Source organism: Coffea arabica, chromosome 11c (assembly GCF_036785885.1).
Source record: "Coffea arabica cultivar ET-39 chromosome 11c, Coffea Arabica ET-39 HiFi, whole genome shotgun sequence".
NCBI lineage: Eukaryota > Viridiplantae > Streptophyta > Magnoliopsida > Gentianales > Rubiaceae > Coffea > Coffea arabica.
In genome coordinates, this window is record NC_092330.1 from 25,632,150 (window position 1) to 25,649,129 (window position 16,980).

Here is a 16,980-nt window from a genome sequence, read left to right on the forward strand (position 1 = left end):
TAATTGGTCAAAGCATTTTTGTATTTGTGTCCGGAAATATTCAATGGCCAGTGCATAAATAGTTGACCAGAAAAAGGTTAAGGCATTTACAAATATGCAATTTAAATCATCAAAAGTTATTCTGATCTAGAATATGGTTTCACGAATCAAAAACTATTAAATTTTGAGAAGTTAAAACTGTGAGACAATGTGATCAGTTGTGCATGAAATTTTGAAGTGTATCTTTCAATATTAAAGGTGCACAATGCCGAATTACAAATATTAAAATGCTTCAAAGTACTGTAAACTTCATATAACATACAAACTACTGCAATTAGACGCCTTCAACTCGATCATGTACAATATATCTAACAATTTGGACTATCACGAAATTCTTGAATCTTGACTAAAGGTTCTGAAATGGTTCTCGGACAGGACCTAGCCAAATGGTTATGTGATTGTGCATAAAGACAAATTGGGGGGGACGGGACCTCAAAAATTCCATTTTGCATAAGTTTGTCTATAAGTGTAAGTAAGTTAGAATAGAACGTAAATACGTTATAAATAGAACATAAATAAGTTGAAATATAGTAGAAAAAAATTTAAATGACCACTTTACTCTCAAATGAAGTAAATTATAACTTATGAAGCCATGGATCTAACCTCTGACACACGTCATCGAAGCCTGTTATGTATAATATTGAACAATTACCTAAAACCAATGCAAACTAAGATAACTAATTGAGCAATCCTATTTTGACTGGGAATAGACTCTACACCACAATGTGATTCCATGTTGGTCGCAAGGTACTTTTAGTACATGACTTTGGATCTTCATTTGATTCCAAAGCATTGCTATACTAAGCAAAAAATTAACACCAGATTCCAAAGTAAATAGTATGAGCCCCAGAATTAATTTAATCTATGCAAGAGAAGAAAAATAGGGACTGTAATAAAGTGGAACATCTTCCTTTTTATCTTTATCAATTAACTAATCATATTTTATATTTTTTTTCCTTAAAAAATTCATAAAGGCAAAAGGAAATATGGACTAGTTAACTGTTCAACAAATATATGAGCAGAAAAATTACAGATACGATAGAAAATGTGCTCAACAAATAAGTGGAAGAATTCTAATCAATTATATTCTTGTCAAGAGATTTACGAATTACGTTAGCTATGCGTGTCTATACAAGAGTTTGCGAGAATTAGTTCGTCAAAATTTGACTTAAAAGAGCTTGCATGCAAATTCGTCAACATCCGTTCCTTTGATTGAAGAAGAAGATGCAAGATCTCTCAGCTCTGATAGGCTCCTTCCTAATTGCAAAGCCACCTTCATCTCAAACAATTCACCATTTTCCCGTCTCTCCATCAAGTTAGATTCTATTGATTCTTCCATGAGTTTAAAGAAACCGGCATTGCTCCTGTACATTTCGAAAACCATACCAACTTGTCCCCCATGCTCTAATGTGTTGACAATGCTTGCTAATGCACCACCCGCAACTCCAAGCATGGCTGCCAAGTAACCAACATAAGAAGAAGAACCCGCGTATGCAGAACCAATTGCTGCTAGCCCAGTTAACAAAGGACCACTTATGGCTAACAATTTGCTCAGCTTCAAGGCTCTTCCACCCAGCCTCAAATAGTCTGCTTTATCTTTTTTTCTTAAAACCTCAACAATTGATCTCATTTCCTTCTCAAGTTTCAAGCTCCATCCGTTGGAATCCACATTACTGGTAAGCTCTCCAACTTGTCTTTGCCGTTGTTGAGGCCACCATACCTCTGGTTCTACCTTAGATGGGAACTTTTCAAGCATTATGCCGAGAATGGGAAGTGGATAGGCCTTGTCAAGAGCCAAAACTTTCTCCATTGATTCTTTTACATCATTATCTATTGGTTTGCCTATAGCTATGGTGGTCTGAATTTGATTATGCAGCTGCTGAAACAGTCGTGCAGCATTCCGTTGCTCCTCTGCCAATTGGGATGGCTGAATTTTATTCATTATGAAAACATCCCCGTTGCTGACAGAAACAAAAGAGTAGAAGACAGCTTTAAGGCCGATACAGGAGCACCACTAACTGCAGTTGTGGCAGCAATACCGGACATTGTTGCAGCAGCAAGTGTAATTGCATTGATGGATGTCAAGAGTAGGCTGTTCCAGGTATTTCTTTGCTCTCCAATATTCTCGTGCATCTCCACTCTATCTGCAATAGCCTCCAATATTGCATAAAGCTTGGCCATGACCAATGAATCAGCTCCATCAGTATCATTTCTTGTAAATTTGCTATCACTAATGGAGATGGCCTGTTTCTCTACAATGGAAGTAGTCAAAGAAGGAAAACTTCTACTGAATTCTATCTCATCCACCAATCCTCTGGTTTGGAGATTCAGAAGAGGAATATTTATTTTCTTTGATTTTGGGATATCAAGAATTGCCAAGATAGAGGCTTTCTTGCATAAATCAGGCGCTGAATGGGGGAGATAAGTGCAGGAAGCCTGAAGCTCGAAGGCTTACCATCTTTATTCCTTTTGTTCGAGTGAATTTGGGTATAAACTCGATCAAGTGGTCATCTATATATGCTGTCTGAAATATTTTGGTTTCTGCTTGTGTAACTAATGAGTTTGAAAATGTAATGGCATGATTCGAGAGGATCCTAAGGTGTATATATATGGAGAAAGAGGGCATGTAGTTGACGAGTTTTTGGCTAAAATAATCTACTTTTCAAAAAATAATCCCAAAGTAATGCTCTTTCAGTTTTTATTCCCTTATTAATCTAGTTATTGCTATGTAGACTCCCCACGAAAGAGAAAAAATAACTTGTAAATCTTTTGTTTATATATTACGCAGTTTTTCTTTATTTAGTACTTTAAGGACATTTTGTAAACAAATTAAAAAAGGAAAGTGGATCCATAATTAGTATTTTAAAATTGTTGATCACCCTCCAAATTGCAATAATTTTGCTGAAGAACCTTTTTTTTTTTTTTTTGCTGCCATTATTCCTTCCTAGCTTTATTCTTGATTATTATATCACAAGTTCCTTTCTTTTTTTCTTGTTACTTGCAATTTTATATATCGTAGCCTCCTAACTTTGCAAATTTTAAGAAGTTTGCAAAAACTCAAATTGTTTGAAGTACGAGTAAACATTTCAAGATACGTAATAATCATAGTTTACGCGAACTATAAAAATTCCAATGTAAGGGGAAAGAAAATTTGAAAAAAATTCTCTTGCATTTTTTGACTTATCAAAAGAGAATACATTCCAAAAAAATAGGAGAGAGAAAATATAACTAGATCAGTGTTAGTATCAAAATTAACACGCTACATGAGCCAATCTAATGTGAGAAATATTAATTAACTCAATAATAGATAGAGAAATATTTTTATTTATCTTTAAAATTGTACATAAGTAGCAAAATTTGAACTATTGAAAAGGTATTAAAATCTATTGATGTGGATTATACCCCTTAATATAAGATGGAAATGTGAATACTTTCCATACTGAAAGTCCACATGGCAACAAGTAGATTAATAAGGGAATATATTTTGAAAGTACATTAGTTTGAGAATAGTTTTTAAGAACGAGGATATTGTGGAAATAAACTCTGTAGTTGACAATCCAACGGTTTGACTACTATATAGGACAAGATTTCAATGTTTGAGTGGGATAACTGTGAGAGAATTGGCACCTTGGATTGACTTTCAAAATTATTGTCCCGTGAAAAAAAGTGTTGAAACAGCCAACATGGCCCAAAAATGTAAGGACCTTTGGCCACTAAGCCCTTTCAGCATTTATCTAATCCAGTCGACCTTATAATATTTTCTGCCCGTGCAAATTCTAATAGCAGCTTTCAAAGTTGACATCCTAACCTACCACATAAAATATTAGAATCCTGAATCATACTGATACATTTTTATTGCCTTCATACCGAAGAAAGAGACAGGTTATGCTATTTTTAGCTGTCTGAAAATGGTCAATCACATGGCCATGCAAAATTATGTTTCTACGGGTAGTTAAATTTTGAAAATTCCAAAACTACTCCGATGGGTCCTGCATTCATAAGTGTCGTTTCTCTGCATCAATCTCTTATGGTGATTATATTATGTCTGAGTTGTTTAATCAAGAAAATATTTCTCTGGTGGTAGAATTGGACTCGACAATACATACCCGGCCATAAAATCATAACTGTTGTCCTTTTTCACTTAAATCAAGGACTATATAGTGCAAAGCGGCCGTCTGATTTTGTGAATAGGTGAACATTACATTAAATGTATTTATCATGAGCTAAAGTTTCAAACCAATAACATCTAATGGTTATATAACAAGGTTCAAAACTTTGACCACTGCATTACGTTAGCCCTTAAATCACAAGATTTGTTTTCTGTGAGCCCGAAGTCAGAAGATCCTAGCATGAGATTTGACTGTAACAAATGATTTTAGATCAATTAAAGCATCATTAAGTAGATCTTGTTTGGTCTGAAGCAATTAATGCCTACAGATCGAAACGATTAGAAACACAGGAATCAGATATATAAAGAACTATAAGAATCATCACATTTTACCAATAATTTTAGTTAAAAATTATACAGATTACATTAGATATATATATAGAATAAAGAAATTTCATCAAATTTGATTAGTAATCCTAGTAAGAAACTATACAGATTACGTAGCTATTCATGTGTGTACAGGGTTAATTTACAGGAATTCATCAAAATTTGACAAACAACCTATCAAAAAAGTTTGCTTGCAAACTCCTCAGCACCTTCTCCTTTACTTTTTGGAGAAGATGCGAGATCTCTCAGCTCTGATACCCTCCTTCCTAATTGCAAAGCCACCTTCATCTCAAACAATTCACCATTTTCCCGTCTCTCCATCAAGTTAGATTCTATAGATTCTTCCATGAGTTTAAAGAAACCAGCATTGCTCCTGTACATCTCAAACACCATTCCAACTTGTCCTCCATGCTCTAACGTATTTACAATGCTTGCCAATGAACCGCCCACAATTCCAAGCATGGCTGCCAAGAAACCAGTATGAGAAGATGAACCCATGAATGCAGAACTAATTGCCGCTAGCCCAGTTAACAAGGGGCCACTTATGGCTAACAATTTGTTCAGCGTCAAAGCTTTTCCACCCAGCCTCAAATAATCTGCTTTATCTTTTCTTCTTATAACCTCAACGATTGATCTCATTTCCTTCTCAAGTTTCGAGTTCCAGCCATTTGATTTCAAACAGGTCTTGTGGGCGGACTCTTTTGCTTGCTGAGGCCACCAAACTGCTGGTTCTACTGTAGCCGGGAATTTCTCGAGCATAACACCAAGGATAGGAAGTGGATAGGCCTTGTCAAGTGCCAATACTTTCTCCATTGCTTCCTCGACATCATGACCTGTAGGTCTGCCTATAGCTATTGTTGTTTCGATTTGTCTTTGCAGCTGCAGGAACAATCTTGCAGCATTTCGCTGCTCTTCTGCTAGTTGGGATGGTTGAATTTTATTCATTATGAACAACATCCCTGTTGCTGCCAGAAACATCAGCGTGGAAGATAGCTTCAAAGCAGCCAAGGAAGCACCAGAACCAAAACCAACCGCAGTTGTGGCTGCAATACTGGACATTGTTGCAGCTGCAAGAGTAATTGCATTGATTGACGTCAAAAGTAAGCTGTTCCAATTGTCCCTTTGATCTCCAATATTCTTATGCATCTCCACTCTATCTGCAACCGCTTCCAATACTGCATAAAGCTTTGCCATCACTAATGAATCCGCTCTTTCATTTTCTTCACTTTTCTTTGTAAATTTTTTGTTGCCAATGAAACCTCTAGCCAAGTCCAGCTCCTTCACCAATAGTCCAGCTGACTGGAGATTGTGAAGAGGAATATTACCAGTCCTTGATTTTGGGATATCAAGAATGGCCATGATGGTGCCATTTCTAGATATCTTGGGCGCAGAATAAGGTAATGAATAATGGAATAAGGCTGAAGATTGAAGCGTTGCCATGTAAATTTGATTCTAAAAGAACCTGTTATAAAAAAAAAAAAAAAAGAAATTGAATCTATTAGACAATAAAATGACCTGAAGATTGAAGTCTTAGTTAGGGATATATATCATAAAATTAATGTGTCTATGAGTTGTGATATTGGGATTTTGAACTTTGAAGTGCCAAAATAGGATATGATGATTTGGAGAGGATTGAAGGTGGCGTGTATATATATATAGGTAGAGAATGTAAGAGTTAAGTCGAGACATGCAGTTATAAAGTTCAACCTTTGAATCGATTCATCGTTGTTAGACTGTTTCTAAGGTTGGATCTCCCCCTGAAAATTGGCTGCTTGATTGACTTTCAACGTAACACTGCCAACATAAAATCGCAAGTAGTCAATTTTTTACACTAGTATGCCGTTTTAAACAGCCCACGAGGCAACGAGACAAGCGAAAGACTATTTTTTTAAGGGAATGAAGTATTGTGCAAACTGACAAAATTTCGGTGTAAATTGATACAATTTTAATATAAACTTGATTTATAATTGAATTAGTGTAAAATTCACGATTACATCAAATATATTAATTTATATTAAAATTATATCAATTTACACAAATGGACGGAATTAGATAGAATCTCAAATGGAGAGGTCTCGGAACCATGAAGAGAATAGCTATTTCATTGTGTTATGATGAGGCTTGCAATGCAGTACATGTTACGGCAGTAGAAGAATAAAATTCTCGATCTATTAGTTTTGAAAAAGTCCATGTACCCAGCTTGAGAGTAATTAAGTGATAAATGCAAGTTTAAGTCCATGCTTAATTTATATTTGAGACAAAAAAATGAAAAAAGGTAAAATGAAGCAAAAGATCTTGTATCACACTTTTTGTCCAACTCTTTTTCTTACCTCTCATTATATTATAATTTATCCTTTACAAATATGCTTTTTTATGCTTTTTTGTTTCCTTAAGTTCCAGTAACTAATGTTGGCTAAAAGCAACATACAACAAATTAAAAAAAAAAATATATATATATATATATATATATATTAAAAAATAGAACTTTTATGAATTTCTATTGTATTTTTGTGTTTTTCTATTTTATACTATTATTTTAACCCATTTAGGCTTTTTCCTAATCATTGGACTAGCACCTGTGATTTTACCAATTTTCATTGTTTTTAATTACTAGAACCTTTAAAAAAATATTTAGAATATGATGTTTGTAAAGGGAAAAAGACAATACAATAAAATATGGGATAAGTAGTGGAATAGGAAGTAGAACACAAGATTTGAGGTGAATTTGAGATATTCTATTCCACTTTAATTTCGGTCTCACATTTTATCCCTCCTTCTATATGCTATCGCGTGTCTTCCTATAAAAACTAATGGTATCTCCTTGTAAACATTGGTCACCAAGTCTGTCATTTTAATTAACCAAAAATATAACTCAGGAAATTAAATAAATTAAAAAATTGAAACAAACCATTTGTTTGCCTTGAATATGTAAAATTAGCAAATATCAATTGTATTTGATATAGAAAAATAGCGATCTTTTACACCACACAAGATTTGCAACATTAGACAGGCATCTAGAGTCCAAGATAACAGAATATAAAAAGATTGATTGTGCCATTTCAACAAACATCAAGTCTTGGTAGCAAATATAAATTAAATCAGTGCATCAAAAATTCAGGGCCTAATGCGCATTATAAACAGAAGAAACAATTTACAGAGTAATACACTGTCAAGCATGCATAGAAAATTCGAATTCTGAATTTGATATCGGAGAAAAGTCTAAAATTCCTCCACTAGAAACAATTGCTTAGTGTCCATCACGTTCCTCAGGTATTCCAAAGACGATGTGGATATGTTGTCTCACTTTCAAAGTTAAAAAAACAATTAAATAAATCTATTTATAAGATGAATGACGGCATATTCAAACCAGAAAACCAATGGTTAAACTATAAACCAAGTCAACCAAAATAATATTCGTATCTGAAATAAATAACTAATATCAGAAATCTTGTATGCTGGTTAAAATTTCTTTGATGACCATTCCTTGTTCCCTGACATTCAATTTCGAGGTGAAATAAGAAGCGCCTAGACAATAACTCAGACTCTCCAGCCCAATTGCAACTGATGACGGTTTAAGAGAGGAGCAAGTCATTTTTGTTTGGTTCTAAAGCAATTTATGATAACTGATTGAGGAAAAGATTTCCAAATTAAATTTCTTAAAGCTATTCAAATAAGTGGTTACGACAAAAAAAAAATTAGTAAAATCACATCAATGAGAAGCAAAATTTTCTGTAAAATTTATTTACAACTTGAAGTAAATTAAACTAAAACTACGTATCAAATAGACAGGAACAAGGGCCCATTCGGGTTTACAATGGCTTATCAAAAAATACTTAATTGGTAGAGTTTTTAGTCAAAGTACTTATTTAAGTGCTTGATCATATTGTTTGAGTGCAAACTTACACAAATGCTTTTTCTATTTGATAATGTGTAATTTTGAATTTCTAAAACATATTTATCTCTTCATTTAGTTCAAAATTTATAATAAAATTGTTAAATTTAAATTTTTTATTTTTTGAAACACAAAAGTTACTGTAATACTATCAATTTTAAGCTAACCAGAACAGCATTATTAGCCAAAAACTGTATTTCTAAATTCAAAAAATGATACTCATCAAACATTTTAAAAGTGTTTTTGTCATCCAAGAAAAACATTTTTAGTAAAAGTACTGCAACTCCAACCGGTCTAAACATGATTTTGACTAATATCGATGGATTGTGTAATCACATTTTGACTCCTTGTGCTTTTCTTAAAAATATAACGTCATTGCATATTCTATGCTAATCACAAGTCTATGAAGTCTGAACCCGAGGCGAAAAGCGCGCGTGAAATGGTCTCAAACTCTCAGCTTGCGTTTGGTCAAATAGTTTGCGGGCACCACCATGGCCCGACCCATTCAATGCTTGACCAAATTCACTTTCCCAACCAGTCGTCAAGGCATTTTCAACCGCCCCCAGGTACAGGTGACGCGGATTGAGCTCTATATGGCTATGAGTGACATTCAACGCTTGCAAATTACATTTTTTTGACAAATATAAGTTGGTTCAATTGATAAAAACGGATGACTTTCTTATAAAAAAAAGTCATATGTTTGAATTATATTATTGATATGAGAACTGTATTAGTGAATAATTTTTAAGAATTTCTGTAAGCGGCCTATGATCCGAAAAGTGTATGCAAGTCATGGTAGTGATCGGGACTGAACTTATCCAAATTTTTTCCTATCCAAAAAAAAAATTTTACATTTCCTTGAGAACCCAATTCTTTTGTCTACGCAATTATGATACAAAGTATCTAATTACAGTTTTATTCTCGGTTATTTACTTTAGTTGTTTATAGATTTTGATTACGAAGAATCAGTTTTTTAGTTATTCTCGTTTATTTTTGTATTTAAATTATAGATTTTTTTTAATAACAAAGAAAGCTAAAATTCATATTCAGTCAAAGAATAACTTTTTCTGATTCAGAACAACATAGATTGTTTCAATATAGCCTTCTAGCTAAGCAAAGTTTGGAGAATCCTTATTAGTCTAAAACATGCTCGTCAATAAGGTACTTGTTAAGAGTAGGTATTTTCCTGAAAACTCAATTTAGGATGCTAAGCTTAGCTATGGTGCCTCCTAGATCTGGTAGAGTTTACATAGCTTGCTTAATGAGGCTTAGGGAAACAAGTGGGGAATGGCAAATCTGTGTGTATCTGAAGGAAAGCTTGATTAGAAGGAAATTATTTGGTCATATTGCATCACCTAAACCCCCTAACTGACACATTGATAAAGTCGATGTTTTCATTATTAGTGAGAAATGGAATACAAACATCATTAGTTCCCTCTTTCTAATAATGAAGTAGGATTGATTCAATGTTTACCTCTCTGCTCATATTATGGCAACGCTAAATATGCTTGGATTTACTCATCCACAAGTTTCTACGTACACTGCGAATTCTAGTTATGTCAATGCTAAAGAATGCATGCAGGAAAAGATTAAAGACAAGCAGCAGAGGGAAACTCTAGCATAGATAAAGAACAGTCGAAAATTTGGCACCAATTCTTGGACCGTAATGTCAAGCACGAGATTAAACAATTCATCTAAAAACGTCAATTTCCTCTCTGCTAAAGAAGAGATTTTCTGGGGAACAGGTCAAAGTGATCCTTGGTGGAAATGTTGTGGAGAAAATGCTGAAACACTAGAGCATGTTCTTTTCTACTACAAACTATATAAATATGCTTGGAAGCCATTCCTCTGAGATGGGAAAAAAATTAAAGAACACATATGAAAATTCTAAAATTGGTGAGAGGCTCTTCAACAAGCTATGGTAAAAAAACATCTGACAGAACAGAAGATATTGAAGTTACCTCAAATCTCCATGCAAATCTAGAAAGCTTAAAAAAACTAGTCCTTCAATGGGGATATAAAAAAAAAAAGATACGAGCCAGGTTTCTAAGAAAGCTACAGAAGAGTGGGGAGAATTCAAAGTTGCCAACTTGAGGGGAGCTCAATACAGTAATTGATGCCCCAATTTGGAGAACAACCAGCTCCTAATGAGAACTCTCCAAGAGCAACGTGCTATTACGTTTTATACAGATGCTGCTATGGAATTTCTTAAGCTCAAGTTTCGACTTGGTATTGCTTCTAAAGAAACTGAAACAAATTCCTATCCGCTTGGTACACAACTAACCAACGACGGAGAGATCCTTCTTCATGGATGCTTATACTATTTGTGAACATCTTTGCTTGAGGGCTTGGAAAAAAATTGGACTTCAATATTAATCCTATCAAAGTATAAATTCCTCATTGATAGGATTAATATTGGAAGCAACCACTACTCTCCCTCAAATGTCATTATCAATGATATTAGTTCTCTTTGGAAATTCTTTTAGCAGTGTACATTCTCCTCTGCAGGAAAAAATGTCAATTTCTGCGGTCATGACTTGACAAAATTTTCCTTAAACCTTATTAATAAAATTAGATGAAATGACAGCTTCCTTGTGTGACATAAATTAGTGGCACAATATAATTGTCTTGCAGTTGTTAGTTTATAACTGATATTTTATGCACCCTTATGGATGCTAGTATTAAGGGCACATCCAATACATGTGCAATTTGAAATTAATTTCATACAAATTTTCTTCTTGACATAAATTGTAAATTTATCATTAAAAAATTTTAGTTTATTATTATTTTGTTAATAAGGTTATAGTTAATTTAATAGTTGCAATGCTTAGAGGTGATTATGTGGGCAAAATATGATTAGGTGGTAAGAGTAAAACTTCATAAAATTTTCAAGGGTAAAATTAGAAGTTCAAAAAATGGCAAAAAATGTTTATACCATCACCAAGACTCTCTCTTTATATATAGTATAGATACGGGATGATGAATTTTTTTTTAAAAAAAAAAGAAAAAGAAAAATGAACTTGTATAAAATGGTCTAACTTATACAACTACCTAGTTGATTTCTTAAATCTTTTTTTTTTTCAATTCCTTTGACCTCATTGGTGTGCCAATCTTTCTTTCCTATGTCCCTCCTTAATCCCTATAATTTTTATCAATATACTTAATTATAACCATTACTCCATTCCATCATTTATTTGTTAATTAGTAAAACTAGAGAATTAATTAGTGTAGGAGCTTCACTAATAGCCACAACCATTTTGAATTGAACTGTTTACTATTAAAATTGCTGTGGCCGGCTTGGTTTAAAAGGCGGTAACATTTTTTAACGTCTAAAAGAAGAACAAATAAAAAAAGCCTCAAGTAATGGCTTTTAGCATTTAAGAAAAAGGGGAAAAAAGATTAAGGAAACATTTGCAGCCTTCGCATCATAACGAATCTTCTGTCTTACTTTATGTGCCACTCTTTGTGCCACTTTTTATTATATTGCTATTTCTCCTTCATAAATATTGTATTTTAATTCTTTTTTGTTCCCTTAAATTCCAACAATTATTAACTGAGCAATACACAAAATTTAACAAACTCAAAAAATCAAAATACACAAAAAAAGTGATTTTTTATTTTTTTAATTTTTTATTATATATTGCATTTTAAGACTATTGTATTTATTTTTTACTCAGTTTATAATTGTTGAATTTTAAGAAAAAAGAATTAAAATATGATATTTGTGAAAGAAAAGTAGCAATATAATAAAATGTGGAACAGAGATGGCATAGAGAGTGAAACAAAAGATCCATTGAACCTCCACATACTATTTTAAAGATAGAATATATTAGTTTAGATGGCATTTGTTGAGAAATTTTATCTTAATTTGGACTAACTATGTAGCAAGCCCAGTAGTTAGTTTTTGACCAATATGATATCACCAATTAAACTAATAAGGGCCCCACAATCGGATTTGTATGTTCTATGATGTGAAATTAATTGGCTGCATAGTATTATTTGTAGCACTTTCCTGGATCAAAAACTAACTATTAGGCTTATCATATAGTTGGTTAAACCGAGATAAAATTTTTGTTTTTTTCGTCCTTCCTTTACAAAAATTAGGGTAAACTATAATTAAGTGAAATAACTAAGTTGGGGAAGGAATGGGTTAGATGGTACAAAGGAAGAGAGTATAAATAAAAAATGGGGGGGAGGGGGGAGGAGGATTGGGTTGAATGATGAAATGGGAGAGATTGTAAATAGAAAATCCTAAATTTAAGACCTCTCACATATAAAAAATAAATAAATAAATAAGCAATTGCAGAACTCTTAGATAGTGTTTTAAATAAGATTTTCCTATATTTGCTCCTCTTCGTGTAGAAATTGATAGGAGAGAGATTTGAATGTTTGGTTATCAAGAAACTTACGGGGCCTATCAAATAAGATTTTCCTATAGAAATCAACGGAAGAGTGAGTCACAAGAAAGTTCCAACCAATTAGATTTCTTTTACAACTCTTTTCTTTCGAAACTATTTCCTCCATCCTAAACTTCTACATGAATTAGAATATTTTAGACCTTACAACTCAAATTTAAGAAAAAAAAAAAGCTTGTAATTAGACATTTTATTTTTATTTTAATTTATCCAATTAATAATTTGTTGAATTTATATGATATTCGTGTAGACACCAAATTTTTGAAATATTTCAATATTTTCTTGAAATGTCATCTATTTATTGGTTCTTTATTTTCATGCATTCTAATGCGAATTTTTCTTATTTTTGTAGGTTTTCTGAAAAGAAGAAAAAAAAAGGAGAAAATTCAAAAAATGAAAAAGGGAAAAATCAAGAAAATCAAGAAAGGAAAAATCAAACTCAAAAGAAAAATAAAGAAAAAAGCAGAAAGGAAAAAGAATAGTTGGAAGATGCCAACAAGTTTCCTAAGACTTATTCATTTACCTTTTCTTTGACCCTAAGTCATTACACATGTCACACACTAACCCACCAACACTTTTCTCAATTTTATTTTTGTTCTTTTCTCGGCTCTTTCTAAGAATTCTTTTCAGACCTCACTCATTTTTGTGGTGATTTTCTCTCGTTTCTTTTGGCTCAAAAGGAAAGAAAAATCACAAAAATAAAAACAGTGGACATAATTTCTTCTTTCTCCATTTTTCCTTCATTTTCTCTCTCAGTTTCCTCTTTGCAAAAATCTACCAGCACACACACCCCTCACAAGAACACACTTTCACCACTCTTCCGTCACTCTTGTCTTTGACGACAACACAAACGGAGGAAGAAACAATCTATGGATTTGGTAGCTTCATTGAAGATTTTGCTAGAGCCGTTTAGTCGGAGTCATCCTTCCATTAAATTTTTGTAAGTTTTCCCTCGTATTCTTCTGCATGGCCATGGCTTAGGCTTCGTTTGGGAGTGGAGGGTTTGGACAGAAAAGAAAGGGAAAGAAGAGAAAGTTAAGTTTTCCTTCGCTTGTTAGTTTTTAGTAAAAAAGAAAAAAAAGGAAATGGAAGGATTTAAAAGAATGAATAGCAGTCAAAACTTTTCCTCCCAAATTGGAAGGAAATAGGAAGAAAATTTGAGGAAGATTGTCAATTTTTTAAAATGCCTATTTTGTCCTTAAAAAGGTTTTGAACAAATATTTAATGACTTCCATATCCAAAATTATTCTACTAATTCTCAAAACTCCTAAACAACATAACAATCTCTTCTCTTCTCTTATATTCTCTCATAACTTAAGTTTTCCCTTCTTTTCTTTTCTATCCTAAACTCCCAAACTAAGCCTTAGTCTTTCTGATTCCTTTCATGTTTCTAAATGAGAAAATTACCTTTTTGATGGGGCTGCATTTGCTTGTTAAAAATGACTTATTTACGCTAGCACGGAGCATGGAGAAGATTTCTTGTTTAAAATTTGGATGGTTGATGCGCAAAATCAAACGAAATGGGTTTCTTGAATTTGAATTTGTCTTGCTTTAATTTGTTGTATTTTTTGCTTTTTTATTGTTAAATTAAGTTTGTGATTGCTTTAATTTGTTGTATTTTTTGCTATTTTATTGTTAAATTAAGTTTGTGATTGCATTATAGAATCAAAATGAATTTTTTTGTCAATTATCATCATCCATACCTACTCCTATCCCTACCTATTCTAGGAGGCCAACTACTTTAGAGATAATTGGTTCAACATGGATTGTCTTGGTATGATTTGTATGAGTTTTGGGGTTGATTTGAGAGTACTTTTGTGCATTTTTGGTAAAAATAATATCAAAAACGCGCTCTAAGCGAAAAAATCGAATAGGAATGTGGATTTTGGTAAATTTTGGTGACAAAAGTGGTGGTCACCAACGGCGACGATGATTGGCAGTAGTGTCACCACCGATGTCTGCCACGGCTGACCATGGTGGAGAAGAAGCTACTAGGGAAGAAAGAAAGAGAGGAAAAAGAAATAGAAAAGAAAGAAATGAAAAGAGAAAGGAAAGAAAAGAGATGGAAAAGGCAAAAAAAAAAAAGAAATAAATGGCTTTTAACAAAACTACGTTGTTTGTGAGGGCATGGCATCAAAACTGCATCATCATGTTTAAACTCATTTAATGTGTATTTAATAATTTTACTATGGCTTGAAAACTTTAAATTTCTTTCATATATGTTCTTATTTTATTTGCAATTTGGTCCTAAATTTTGTACTCAGTTATTTTGGCCCCTAATTCTTTGCAAAATTTATTTTAACACCAAAAGATTTCTAACCTTTCCACTTTAGTCCCTAATTGTTTCCTTTCTTTAATTGCTAATTATGCTTCTCTTGAATGCAGCTACTTTGTCTCCTCGAGTGTTTTAAGTTCCTCCGTGTGTTTAGCATAATAATGTGAATTTAGTATATCTTAATGCTCTCTTTTAAAGTATTTCTAATTAAATTGTTATGTTGATCCTTTTATTGACTCTTGAGCATTGATTGGTCAATATTCGCTCATCTTAGTCATTTCTTCAAACAAGAGGTACCCCTACAATCTCTTAAATTCTTGAAAATAGGTGCTCTTACGTGTTTCTATGTGTCTATATACTTTGTGTTTGTTATGCTATTTCTCTTATTTAATTTGAGTTTGTATTGATTTTCATGTTTATTTGCTTAATTTAAATTCATTATTTGCTAAATGGTTGGGCTGATTTGCTTCAAAGTGATTCCCCTTCCTGCAATATCCACAAACTAAGCGAGAAGCTGATATCTGGCCTCCTCGTGGGGTTCCTCCCGATTGTCCCCTTCCTAATTGAGTTCCTCCTGACGAAGCTCCTTCCAGTTTCATTGGCGTCAATGGCAGAAGAGATGAAAATCTTACTCCACCCGCTCATCTACTAGCTTTGGGAGGTGGTGCATCCTCTCTAGATTTTTTAGGGTTATTACTAGGCATGCCCCTTTTTTGTGCTTGGAAAGCTCTCAATTGGGATTTCACGCTCTTCACCCTTTGGGATCTCTCAAGAGCCTCCCCAAAAGTATTTATTGAACTGCAGTTAGGACTTCTTAAATTTCTAGGTTTAACCCTTGGATAAACCGTCTTTTCCACTTTTTGTTTCGTGGCAACCAACTCCAAGGCAAACTTCGAAAGTTTAGTGAACTGAATCTCGTACTCAGTAAAACTCATCATTCCCCGACAAAACCTTATAAACTCATCCTCTCTTTTTTTCTGGATAAGAGAGGGAATGAATTTTTCGTTAAACTCTTAGATAAAATTCATCCAGGTCTAGGGGACTTGTTCCCTTTCGCACTTGGTCCTTATAACATTCCACCAAGAGCATTCCGCCTCTTTAATTTGGAATATAGCAAAAGACACCTGTCTTTCCTCTGAGTATCTCATGGCTTCGAAGATATTAATAATATTCTCTAACTAGTTTTCAACTACCTCTGGATCAGGACCCTTAGAAAACTTGGTCGGGAAAAACTTTTGAAACTGCTCTAGAACCTTATCCTCTCCTATCTCTTGATCCCTAGGTTGGTTCACGAGTCCGGGCCCTTGGTCCTGTCGGGGTGCTAAGCGTTCTAGGAGATCCATCATTCGATTTAGAGTCACAGCTACTTGGTCTCCTACATTGGCACTTGGTTTGCAGTTTTGATTGACTGTGAATTCCTGATCTCCTTTTGTTTCTATGGTTGTCTAGGCCTACGCCCACGACGTCGTCCCCAAATTTCATATCTCTCACAACCAGTCAATATATGAATAGGTAATAATCCGTTATGCATGCATATAATAGTACTTAATTACAAACCAGAAACACATTCACTTCATATATCATTACTACAAAACAAGTTCACAACCAGTTAAATTACATCATAAAGCAAAGTCAATTATAATACATAGCAAGTTCTAATACACTTAGTAAAAAGTTAAACAACCTATTAGTGCAAGTACATTCAACACCAAAACAAACATGCCAAGGTTCCAATCCAACCATCCCATACAAAAGTTTTAACCTACTATTTGTTAGATCAATCCATAATAGAGCTAATGAATTGTGTCTCTTCAACTAGTTCAACTTCATTTCCAACCCTAGGAACTTCTTCCCCCTAGTCTTC

The 16,980-nt window shown here is 33.5% G+C and overlaps 1 protein-coding gene and 1 pseudogene across 1 annotated transcript; both read right to left on the reverse strand.

Annotated features, from left to right (window-relative positions):
• Window positions 1-1,207: 1,207 nt before the first annotated feature.
• Window positions 1,208-3,492, reverse strand: LOC113715954 (probable F-box protein At4g22030; annotated as a pseudogene).
• A 1,204-nt stretch (window positions 3,493-4,696) lies between these two features.
• Window positions 4,697-5,974, reverse strand: LOC113715955 (probable F-box protein At4g22030). The gene has a single exon (XM_027240256.2). It carries the CDS (start codon window positions 5,972-5,974, stop codon window positions 4,712-4,714), a length of 1,263 nt encoding a protein of 420 aa, XP_027096057.1. The 3' UTR covers window positions 4,697-4,711.
• Window positions 5,975-16,980: the final 11,006 nt, after the last annotated feature.